This window comes from Acartia tonsa, chromosome 4 (genome assembly GCF_053477335.1).
Source record: "Acartia tonsa isolate MP-2025a chromosome 4, ASM5347733v1, whole genome shotgun sequence".
Taxonomy (NCBI): Eukaryota; Metazoa; Arthropoda; class Copepoda; order Calanoida; family Acartiidae; genus Acartia; species Acartia tonsa.
The window spans coordinates 14,950,656-14,963,737 of NC_137263.1; the positions used below are offsets into that span (position 1 = coordinate 14,950,656).

The 13,082-nt window shown below is 33.8% G+C and overlaps 1 protein-coding gene across 2 annotated transcripts in view; it reads right to left on the reverse strand.

Moving 5' to 3' along the window:
- cac (calcium voltage-gated channel subunit cacophony) overlaps nucleotides 1–13,082 on the reverse strand; it is a 108,650-nt gene that overhangs the window by 59,761 nt on the left and 35,807 nt on the right. For both annotated transcript variants that reach the window (XM_080156567.1, XM_080156566.1), the window contains exons 7-16: nucleotides 11,200–11,355; nucleotides 10,545–10,765; nucleotides 9,951–10,054; nucleotides 8,790–8,905; nucleotides 7,555–7,792; nucleotides 4,792–4,919; nucleotides 4,146–4,245; nucleotides 3,499–3,555; nucleotides 2,325–2,396; nucleotides 1,962–2,079 (exon numbers count right to left, since the gene is read on the reverse strand). In XM_080156567.1, coding sequence (XP_080012693.1) covers nucleotides 1,962–2,079; nucleotides 2,325–2,396; nucleotides 3,499–3,555; nucleotides 4,146–4,245; nucleotides 4,792–4,919; nucleotides 7,555–7,792; nucleotides 8,790–8,905; nucleotides 9,951–10,054; nucleotides 10,545–10,765; nucleotides 11,200–11,355 — 1,310 coding nt within the window. The remainder of the gene's footprint in view (nucleotides 1–1,961; nucleotides 2,080–2,324; nucleotides 2,397–3,498; nucleotides 3,556–4,145; nucleotides 4,246–4,791; nucleotides 4,920–7,554; nucleotides 7,793–8,789; nucleotides 8,906–9,950; nucleotides 10,055–10,544; nucleotides 10,766–11,199; nucleotides 11,356–13,082) is intronic.

Genomic DNA, 13,082 nt, shown 5'->3' on the forward strand with positions numbered 1-13,082 from the left:
ATTTGATATTAAAGACGTCACACTCCATTAAATGTTTTGCTTTAGTCAAACTTTAAATTTCAATTATGTAGTGAGCCTAATTCAAAAGTATGAATGTTTCGTCAAGTCATTCAATATTGATTTTCAATATAAAAATAGACAAGTCTAATCCTTTGTTTTTAATATTTTTTGTGAATAAATAGAAATAAATCTTTTTAGGCTCTTTCTTAATTAAATAAGTTGTTCATTGGCATTGTTCATTTTTAGGCAACGTTTATGCTATCCTATATTGAATAGTTGAATAATGAAAATTGAAATATAATCCTGTTCTTTAAATATATGTGTGTGTATGTGTGTGTGTGTGTGTATGTGTGTGTATTTCACCGCCAATGTAAACCTTTATCTAACCCAACATACCCTGCTACATACTCCAGAGATTAGGGAGGTGTTACAGGTGTTAATAAACTTCAGAGAAAGACGTGTACCTTAACTGTAATACGATGCTATATATGATTTTTCAGTATGACTGAGAATCGGTTCTAATCCATCGGATATTAATCGGTTTCAAAGCCACACTGGAAACGAATTTTTGTAGCATAAATACTCTCCCATTACATTCTTTTATCCTTGAAAAACATATATTTTAATATTGTATAATACCTGAATTCAAAACAAATGTTTCTAAAATTTACATTTTCTATTTTCAACATTAAAAGAGTTGAATTTGTGTGTTACATGGTGGGTATGGCAGCCGCAGCGGTCAGTATTCATCCTAGAAAGCTATTACTACAGTTGCCAACTTTTCCTTTCTGCAGCCAGCAGCCCTAGCAAGCTGTTCAGCAGCCATAAAATAATAAAATATGGCGCCGAACTAGTTTAAACAACCTCCTGTTTTAGTAGATTGTTCAGCAGCAGACAAAAATACAGCTGTTTTTTTGCTGCATCAGTAATTCAATGTACAGCTATACTTTTTCAACTATTGCAAGTTGACATATAATAATACAAAATCTCTAAAATAACCAATAGAAAAAACAGTGGTGGAACAATCCGGTCATATTATTGGTTAAAAAATGTACATGTTTTGGTACAAAAGGACAGCTATATTTTTATTCCATTCGCATAAAGAGTCCGCTATAAATCGTCGGATAAGGCTTTGCTTGTGTAAATTATATTGTGAAGAAATTCAATGTAAAGCATATGTCAAAATTTATAATAATTTTTTTGGATAAAGTTTGCTTGCATAAAAATAGAGGACCAGAATGACTATCTTGATCAACTATACTTATTTGTCATACTAATGGACAGCTGCCGGCTCCTGGTTTCATGATACAGATTACAAATATACACACATATATATTTATTTTAAATGTAATTAGGATTTCAGAGAATTTATAATCATTTTGGTAGCATCGCAGTAAGGCCTATCGGTCTGTCTGTCAATCTCCCTTTTTAAACCTTAAAGCTATACGACAAAATCATTCTTGTTTTTTAATAAATATAATTTAAATACACTGAATTCTATAAAAGAATTGATTTTAAATGCACAAATAAGGACTAACAATTCAGTTTCTACAAACAATCATTTGTTTGTCTTTTAAATTCAAAACTGTACCATTCAATTCAAGATTTATATTTTATATTTAGTCTATTTTGAATTTACTTGTTTAAACTCGTTTAAAAACAAATTCGACATCATTTTTTACTTAGGCCTCTGTAAAGAAGTGTTGGCCGTCTAGGGGAGGGGGTAAAGATATATTTAACCCTCTCTCTCCCCCCCAAAAAATATTTTGGAAAGAAATTTAATTTTATAAAGAATAAGAGCAAAGATGAGTATATATAGAAACATAGACGTCCAAGGGGGGGGGGGTTAAGGGGTGATTACCCCCCATTAAAAAAATTTTACCCCCCCCCCCCAAATAAAAAAGCTTGGACGCCCCTGTATAGAAACAAAGAGAGGTAGAAGTATGGATATTATGTTATACCTGCATGCCTAGCAGAGCAAAGATGAGTATAAATAGAAACAAGAGAAGTAGTAGAGAAAGGATGGACTTCATTGAGCTGAGCAGGGATATCACAAGGTTACGCAGAGACGACCAGTATCTACAATAATATTAAACATAGAATATATGAGCGGATTTAGTTATCTATATGATAAAAAAGTATAATAAATCGTACACAAAAAAGTGTTTTGGTGTGTGTTCGCTAATGTCTCTTAAGCTAGGATGACGCCCCTTTGGGCTAATGATGAAGCCACAAGTTATATCATAAGTTTGAATGTGAGTGCCTGTATGTCTGTACATAAAGATCTCACATGGAAATAATCAATTATAAAAAATAGAACTTACTTTGTAACTTTAAATATTCTAAGAAGACGGAGTGCCCTCAACACAGAGAGTCCAAACTGACCAGCGTCAGGCCTACAATTATTTTACATTTTATTCAAATCATTATTTTTATAAACTGCCGTATTTTCAAGAAAGCGTTATCAACAAGTAGAATAGGATAATGGATTTATTATTACGTGGATGTTACATCAGATTTTCATTTTCTCTAATTAAGTGAAACTAGCAGCGGACTAAAATAACGAGACCCCCAAACCAACACTTTTACCCCATTCCCTCCCTGGATGAACGAAAAGACCAGTAAATGAGTTATATGTTAACAAGCTAAATTGACGACAATTTTTCCACTGTCATAATATCCACGTATATTCTATATCCATTAAATGAAATAATTTGATTATGCAACTAAGAGAATAAATCTAGATTTAAACCATTTTAATTAGAATTAGTCTGTAGCAATGAGAGCCTTGTTTCACATTTAGATTATTTTAATTAGAACCATGAATTATTTGTCTGGAATAAAATTATATAAATTATCTTAAATAGGTTTAATTTTCTTAATTGCTAAATAAATCAACATATCCAAATGGACGAACTGGCTTTATGGTAGAGCATATTGGAGAATTAGCAGGATGGCTGTATGTGTTTTTTATATAGATCTATCTAACCACTGAACCCAAGAATAATCAACCATACAAAAAAAAATTACGATCAGTAGCGTTGGGTACAGTCGACGCATAGACATCCAAGGGTAGGGGTGAAGGGGTGTTTAACCCCCTCCCCCTAAAAGTTAAAAAACCCTCATTTCACCCCCCACAAAAATATTTTTTTTAAAAATAATTTAGATTACCAGTTAAAACCTTTGAAACTCCCCTCAAAATAAAAAGCTTTGACGTCTCTGAGGACATAACCCAATCTGTCCCGATTTTGTATCACTATGAAAAGTGCGATTTCAGTTACGTCATATACGTTTTGGGAAAGAAAAAGGGAAGGGGGGAAGAAAATCTCTTCAAAAGAGATGGGAGAAAAGGGAAGAGATTTTCTTCCCCCCTTCCCTTTTTATATGACGTCACAGGAATCGCACTTTTCAAAAGTGATACAAAATCGGGACAGATTGGGTTGTGTCTCTCGGAGTGGACGGACAAACGATAAGTATAAACTTCATTTTGAAACAAACCTTAGAGAGGTGTAAACCATTTCAAATACACTAGCACAGATTACTACACAATCAAATCTAAACAATATTAGCATTGGAAATACTATTATCAATTAATAAAAGTAAAACTATTATTACTAGAATTTAAAATCAATTAAAAGATTAATATAATTGAATGTTTTCATATAACAATTGTTTGGTTGACATTGTAAGACATTAAAAACATTGTAAGACATTCGAATAGTTTCTCTTTTTGTCTGAAGATATTTTTTGAAACATTAAAATCATGAAACATTGAAATCTTAATCATCCTCGCTAAAAACTTTCTAGTCTATGTAAAAATATTAATGTTTTTTTATGGTCTATATAAAGCTTTCCTAAATATGTGAACTTAATCAGTTTAGTAGTTATCAAGATCTTAAGAAACAAACAGACAAAATCAAAAGTCTTTTCATCCAAATTGTTATTGATCGCATATTACAGACAGCTTTCCGCGAATAGTAAAATTAAAGATTATAAGATTTATTCCAGTTTTGTTGGTTTGGTATTATTTTACGATTTCCATTTTATTTTAAGTGGAAAATTGTCTTTAATACGATACGTTACATGATTTTTCAGTATCGGTTTGGAGCCATACTGTAATATCAATTAAAAATTTTTACTAAAACCTGTTAAATGAAGATTCAAAGTATATAGTTGTACCCAGGGCATACATCCTGGCAAACATCTCTGTTAAAAACAGGCAGAGAAAAACATACTCGGCTATTTCTAAATAAAAAGTTCATGATTGATAAAACCCACGACTATGACATAATACTTAACGCATGCGCTCGTTGTCAGATAGGTTCAAAAAAGGTCTTATCTAAAGGTGTTAAAAATGGTTCCTACTGTTAATATGTCAGGTGTGCGACATAAATAGTAAGAGTAGGGGGAATGCCATGGCCCGAAATAGACGCAACTCATTAGGTTGTACAGACAAAAGTCGTGCAAGCAAAAGGTTGGTTTTCTGTTTGGTGATAAAAAATTATCTATAAGTATACAAATATCATATATAAATTAAGTTTAACTGCTGTAAATATTAATACCATCAGAAACATATGGCTGTCAATCGCTTTTGTTTAAATGTTGACATAAAAGAAGCAAATTCAAGCTACACATAAATATTTATTGACCAATTTCTAATTTTTTAAAGAAAAAGTTGACTTAAACTTGCGTGACCCTTCGGAGTTCTTTTAACATAAACCTAACCTCAACTACAATAATGAAAAATCGTTTGTGGTCCAAATGCGAAATGAGGAAACCCGCTAGATTTACCTAGGAATTGAGTGAGCCAGTCAGGTTGGTTATAGTGTTCAACAGCCACGCAACAAGTGTTGAGAAAAACAAGGATGATAACAAACCAGTAGAACCACTGCTGTTTCACAGTTGATCTTATCACATACCTACAAATAGTGACACATAAAATAATGATGACAACATCCACAAAAGCGAAGCTCTTCAATCTTGAGGAAGGACAAACAAACAATAACTCTTGTACCTTGTTGCAATAGGAATCAGAGCTGGATCTTTAAATCATTTTAGTGGTGAGCCAGATCGGAGTGAGCCGAATTTCAGCCAATCACAGCGCGGCATTTCATAAAATGCTGTGCTTTCATTGGTGGAAAGTTGGCTCACCCCGATCTGGCTCACTAAAATGATTTAAAGATCCAGCTCAGTATTCAAAAACTCAGATGAAAAGGATAATTATATCATTCAAACTTCTGTTGTCAAAATGATCAAGTTTTAAATGGACGAAATGACTTTCTGGTGACGATTGTTGAGTTTCTTCGATTCCTAAATCGTGCATAACTGTTATAGGAATCATCATGCAAAGTTTGAAATCGATAAAACAATTATAGAATATCTAAATTAAATGAGCTAACCGTTTCAGACGGACGGACGGACCAGGGGCGTCCAAGCTTTTTATTTTGGGGGGGGTAAACTTTTTTTAAGGGGGGGGTAATTTGGTTTTGGGGGGGGTAAAATGGCGCGCGAAGCGCGCCGCAAATTTTTTTTACCCCCCCCAAAATTTTTACCCCGGGGGTAAAATTTGCTTGGGGGGGGTAATTACCCCCCCCTGAAATCTGTTGGCAGGGGTAAAATTTGTTTACCCCCCCCAAAATTTACCCCCGGGGTAAAATTTTTGGGGGGGGTAATTTAAATTTTATAAAAAATTTAGTATTAAAAATGCGCGCGAAGCGCGCAAAAATTTTTTTTGTTAGAGATTTTCTATTTTGAGGGGAGTATTTACCCCCCCAAAATGGTTTGGGGGGGGTAAATACCCCCCCTAAAATCGTTGGGGGTGCCTACGGCACCCCCAAGGTAGGGGTAATTTTTTTTTTGGGGGGGTATTGTTCACAAAATTTTGGGGGTGCCTACGGCACCCCCAAAATCGTTTGGGGGTGCCAAATGGCCCATTACCCCCCCCCTTGGACGCCTATGGGACGGACCGGCCATTTTTGTAGATAAATGCTTCGTTTATACAAAATGGCAATTACATTTTTGTGAGGGAAAAAAAGAAAAACTTTTGACAAAAGTAATTTTACAATTGAAAGTTTTCTCCCGCGGAAACTAATATTGCTCAGCGTAAAATTAAATAGCACTCAGTTTACTTTTTTCTTGTTGTCATACTTCTCTATAATATAGATTTTTAGCTCTGTGTAAGTCGGCTGCATTTTTAGTAGCGAAGCTACTCTATAATTCACAATGTCCGTCCGTCCGTCTGTCCGTCTGTCCGTCCGTCTGTCCGTCCGTCCGTCCGTCCGTCCGTAATTAATGAATTGGGGGAAACGTGATTTTCTCGGCTCCTATTCAAGATAGACAGCTGAAATTTTTTGACAACATTCCCATTATTTAGGAGCACAATTAACTATAAAACATCAAGGGCGGTCGGACCGCTTTTTAGCAGGTTTTAGGCTATTTTTGTATTTTTCACATTTTTCTCCATATCTTCAGTGTTTATGGTCCGATTTTCAAAATTTTTTCAGTTATTGATATCAAAATTAAATTTCCTGTCGTTTACAGAAAACATCCATGACGGCCACACTGCCATTTTGCAGGTTTTAGGCTATTTTTGTATTTTTCACATTTTCACCATATCTTCAGTGTTTATGGTCCAATTTTCAAAATTTTTTCAGTTATAGATATAAGAATTTAATTTCCCGTCGTTTAAAGAAAACAACCCTGACGGCCAGACTGCCTTTTTGCAGGTTTTATTCTATTTTTATATTTTTCACATTATTCTCCATATCTTCAGTGTTTATGGTCCGATTTTCAAAAATTTTTCAGTTATAGATATCAACAATATCAATAGAAAACAACCGTGGCGATCAGACTGCCTTTTATCAGGTTTTTGGCTATTTTTATATGTTTTACATATTTCCCCATATATTTGGTGTTTTTGGTCCAATTTTCGATCTTTTTTGGGATATCAGTATCAAAATAATTTTTCTTATTGTTATGAGAATCTTTTATGTAATCTACTTTGACCGTCGTCATCATTTAAAATAAAACAAGGTTATTTTCTCCTATAAATCTATTCTTGATTTTAATAAGTACACTTTAAATCTACTTTTACGTATTTTCATCCACGATTTTTTGTGCTTCGCTACTTATGGATGTTGTCATCCTTGTTGCTTTTCTAATTTTAACCCTGTCACATTGATAATATATGGGTTTTAAAAAAAGATTATATTGTTTTTTTTTCTTCGCTACTACATACTAATGGGAAAAAAATCTTTATATTTCCTTCTTTTATTCATATCAATTTATAAACCTCACTAACGGCTACGACCCTAAAAGCATCTAGGGCACCATTTAAATTTAAGTTTTTAAGAGAAAATGCAAAAAGTTTGGGGAGAAATATCAATTTTTCTTTGGAGAGTTGAGATAACCTCCTCCAAAATAGTTTTAAACCTTACCCAAGAAGCTTCACTGTAAATGAGAACTATATCGGTTCAGCAGTTAGCGAGATCCTTTGGTACAAACAGACAGACAAATAGACATCCTGTTAATAATATAAGTATATAATTTATATACCTTATTCTTTTTTCTGTAGATTTAAAACTAGAGAACCCCTGAGAACTATTTTTCTTCTTGGAATTTCTTGCAGGTAATTCCAGCTCCTCTTCTGTATCAGAGCTTGCCTTCTGTCCACCTCCTCCACCGCCAGAGCTCGCCTTCGCCTTGGACTTCTTGATTGCCGCCCTCTTCCTGGCCTCCAGGATGTGCAGTCTCTCCTCTTCTGTTGTCCTCTCCTCGGCGAGGATAACCTCTTCTGCAATTTTTTTAAAAATATCAAATCTAAGTTTTACAATGAAATGAACTGATCTATATAAGCTCAGGGATCTAATGGGTAAGACAATAGATGATAGATTGAAATTGGAAACCCCCAATTATTATAAAAATTACCCCATTTCTAAATCAAAATTAATAAAAGTTAACAGTTAGGGAGTTGAATCCATTTTTATAGAAGCAGAAATATAATCTATGATTATGGTTTGGACCCTCTAAAACTGTAATCTACCTTTCCACTTTCCCCTCTCTTGGTGAAGATATCTTCAACGCCGATACGATTTTTGAAATGTAAGATTCTACTTTCCCTTCTCTTGGTGAAGATATCTTCAACGCCGATACGATTTTTGAAATTTAAGATTCCACTTTCCCCTCTCTTGGTGAAGATATCTTCAACGCCGATACGATTTTTGAAATTTAAGATTCCACTTTTGCCTCTCTTGGTGAAGATATCTCTCTCTCTCTCTCTCTCTCTCTCTCTCTCTCTCTCTCTCTCTCTCTCTCTCTCTCTCTCTCTCTCTCTCTCTCTCTCTCTCTCTCTCTCTCTCTCTCTCTCTCTCTCTCTCTCTCTCTCTCTCTCTCTCTCTCTCTCTCTCTCTCTCTCTCTCTCTCTCTCTCTCTCTCTCTCTCTCTCTCTCTCTCTCTCTCTCTCTCTCTCTCTCTCTCTCCCTCTCTCTCCCTCTCTCTCTCTCTCTCTCTCATTTTCTTCTATACCTTTCTCTCTCTCTTTCCCGTCTATCTCTCTATCTATTTATCTCTCGCTCTATATCTTTCTTTTTCTCAGTCATATTCTGTTATTTTTCACAATTTATTTTGGTTTTCTGTATGACCAATTACATCCTGGAGCTGAAAAATCATATATTGTATCGTATAACAGACAATTTTCCCCTCAGAGATGAAAAAATTGTACAAAATTTTATTTTTAAATTTATTATCCGCGGAAACCAGTCTATAAAACGGTGCTATTAAAACTATTTGACCTGCACGACAAATCCATCCAACATATCCGTTGAGTTCTCGTTCCAGCTGTTGCTGACGTCTCAGCTTGAGAAAAGCATGACGATTCTCCACACGTTCTCGTTCCCGGGCAAACTCTCTACAATTACACGTGTATACCATTTCCAGTATGGCTTCGAAGCCGATTAATATCCGTTGTATTATAATCGATTCTAAATCATGTATCGTATCGTATTATATCTATTTTTTTCGAATATAAAAATGTACAATCATAATATTTAAACCAGTTTTGTTACCCCGCGCCTTAGCCATCTCGGGGCTAACGAAACTGGTTTTAATCTTATAATTGTAAATATCTTCGAAAAGCTGTTTATAACACGATGCGAAATAACCAAAATAACCATTTTATTCTTTTAATTGTCTAGAAGTTTATCACCAATAATTTACTTAATTGTATGCAATTTTTGTCATTAAACAAACAAATCATGCGAAAATGAATAAATTTTTTCCTAGTTCAATATCTTTCTTTTCTGCTTTCAATCAGGGAGGGAAGGGTGTTGGGATGTTTAATACACTAGTCCCCAACGTTTCATAATAACTTTTTCTTATTTGTTGATCCCAGGCTTTCAATATTTTGCAGTATTGCTTCCATTTTTATAGATGTTGTAACATGAAAAAATTGTTGTAAAAAGAGGTTGAGTACGTTCAACACTAGCGAAGCTGTTTGATATTAAAAGCTATATAGTTGCACGCCATTGAATCAGTTTAAAAAAGAAAACAGAAAGATTACCAAGAAAAATGAAGATAATATTCTAGTTGAAACTTTTAAAATTAAATAAAATCAGACATACAAAAATGAATTTTACATATTTATTCAGACATTTTTCAAGCATGTTTGCTTTCTTCATGTTTCAATGTAAAACTAAAGTTTAAAATAAAAAAATAATTTTAGAGGATTTTTTAAAAATATTGTTGAAGATTTTTTGTAAATAATAATGGTAAAACAAAATATTTTTCTTAATATATAAAAGAGAGAGAAAGCGGTGCATATCCATATTAACACACATTCACCCATCATAGTCGAATGGAGGTTTGAGCGCGCCCTGGCCACCTTAACTTGGAAAAAGGAGGACAGACAAACACAAACACTTGTAGAATAGCTTCGCTACTCCAAACAAACTTACCCACTGAGAACACCAAGAACAAGATTGAGCATAAAAAAGGAGCCAATAACAATCAAAGGAAGGAAATAAATCCAGTTAAAATAACTTCCAAGCGCATCGTTCGTCTGAAACAATTAATTTATTATTACTTGTACTTGGATGTTGCAGCAGATTTTTATGTACTCTTATAAAGTATTACTTGAAGCTGGCTAAACGATACCCCCCTTCCACCCCATCCCCTCACCTTCTACTGTATGAACGAACTGACCAATAAATGGTGTTCATATTAGAAAGTTAAATTGACGACAATTTTTCCCTGTCATAATATCCACGTATATTCTATATCCATTATAATGATATTTTTTCATGTCCTAATGATAATCTTTAAGTACATCTTATAGATTCAAGGAATAAATCTATGGCAAAATCTAAATGAAAATCACGAAACCTTCTAAAAAAAAATTTAAAGGCACCAAAACCCTAAAGGATAATCCCATAAATTGAAAGTAAAGGGAGGGGGGTTAGTTTGTATGTTTATTATTTTAGTTTGGGTTATATTCGTTAGCCCCGCAGGGTTAGGCAAGAGGATATGACTATTCAGAATTAAATATTTACCCAATAAAGTATAGAAGTCCATCCTTCCATAGTAACACACTGGAATACAGTTAGCATGGCAAATGCAATGTTGTCAAACGAGGTGATCCCATGGTTGGGTCCCTCCCACTTCTCCAGGCACTGCGACACCGTGGGGTCACAGGTATAGGACCCGTGCGGCGCGTTGTCTGCCCGCCCCTCGTAGCATGGAACCATTTTAGACCCCTCTGTCACTATTTCGTCTAAAAATAAGACATTGATTAAAAATTAATTATTCCTGAACTATAATTTTTAGTTGCTAGAAAGCGTCGATTCTCTTGCACTTTATTTGGGTGTGTGTGTATCAATGATTTCTTTGATTGGACCAGTCTTAGGATTTCAAAATGTTTAAAAATACCTAAAAGAAGATTTTTAGAATTACGTTATACTGGCCTACCATTAATTAATTAAAATGTATACCGGCTTGCCATTAGTAATGTAGTCTGTGTTTTGGCCTATCATTGGTCATTTTTATTGCATGACGTCATTTTTATAGGGACTATAAAGAACTTCTACTTCAAAATATGAATAAATATTATTTTTTAAATATAGATATGTAGCATTATGAATAGAAAAGTATTATTGCAGATAAAACAATTAAATGACAGAAATGGAGCCAAAAGAAACAAAATATTACCAAGATTTGAGAGGGAGTAGCAGGACTTGTGTAGAGCTCCAGAATAGAACTCCAGGCCTATGATGGCAAAGATGACGATGGCAAACATGACAAGAAGACCAATCTGCATCAGCGGGGCCAGCGCCTTAATTATGGACTTCAGCACAACTTGTAAACCTTAATATATTAATAATTAAGGAATTTTGTTTGAAGTAAAAGATTTCGGAAACTGCCAGTCAGTTTGGGTTGATCTTTAGGGGAAAGGTTTATATATGTTTTTTTTAGTTTTAAGCAAAGATATTAGTAAATGCTGGTCCGATTGGGTTGATTATTTGGGCAAAAGTATGAAGATGGTATTTGGCTATTTTTTACTTTTTTCTCACATTGACAACAAAGCCTTTGAGGCGAAATTGCTATCAATACATGTAACAATGTCCGTCCATCGCTCTTCTAAACTTCAAAATAATCGCAGATTTTCTTATGAAATGGGACATTATGGTTACAGAAAATCGCCCAGTTCATTTAAACTAATTATGGAGCTATTGTAGCTACAGATGTAGTGGAATTTATCTGTTCTTGTTATTTTGAAATGATTTTGAGTATTGTATTTATAATTACTTGAATCTTACACCAGATTACCATGTACTCGAATAAAGTTAAAATTGTAGCTGGCTAAAATAACGATCCCCCCAATCCACCCCATTTACCTTATCCCCTCCCTTACTACTGGATGAATTAACTAGTCAAAATTTATCTAGTATATTATAAATCCATTATGTTTAATATTCATTGCGCTATTGAAGCTACGTGGTGTTTATCCGTTCTTGTTATTTTGAAATTAATAACAGCATGTTGTTTCTGCGCCTAAAATTGTCCTTGTCACATTTATAAATTGATGAGTTTCGTTTCTTTGCAAACTCAAAGAACATTTATTTTATGTATTTCAAATTCTAATCAAACTTGAAAATTTAAAAGTTCTCCCCCCGCGTAAGATTCAAAACACATTGACAAACAAATCAGGGGCGGAGGAGACATTGGGCTGTTTATTATACTAGTCTCCAAAGTTATACAATAATGTTTTCTTATTTGTTGGCTCAACAACTTTGGGGACTTTTATGGAATTTTGATCATCATTGTGGATGTACATCAATTTATCTGCCATTGTCCTTTAGATCCTTGGAAACAAATAATAAATTTTAAAAATAACGTAAAATATTTCAAGTGTTGTATAAATTTAATGTGTATATTTTAATAATGGATAAAGAATATAAGTGGATACTATGACAGAGGAAAAATTGTTGATAATTAAGGTTGCTAACATGAACATTGCTGATTAGCCAGTTCGTTCATCCAGTGGAAGTGGTGTGGATGGGATAAAGGGGTGAATTAGAGGTATCGTTATTTTAGCCAGCTATAAGTTTCACTTTATTAGAGTACATGATAGTCTGGTGTAAGATCCAAGTAATAATAAATCCATTATTTGAATGTCGAGACTTTTCAGTATTTCTTGTTTGTTTAGGTCATATTGAGTGCTAGGTAGCACTTCACATATATACCTCTCAGGGTTAACACTCCTTACAGGATTTAGGCATAGAAAAAAAATACCCCGCCTCCCTTTTCATTTTATTTTATAATTAATGTGCGGGGTTTCAGTATTAAACAGGTACTTTGTGTGAAAGCAACCGTATTTGATTAACTTTTTTCTTTGCAAATACTTGCAAACTTGGATATAATCATTCTTGTTTATATTTAAAATTCTAATTTAATTTATATTTGAAAATTATATACATAAGAAGATTTTAAGAAGAGAAATATAACTCTCTTCTATAGATTTAAAATGTATATTTAAATAATGGATATAGAATATACGTGGATATTATGACAGGGGAAAAATTGACGTTCAT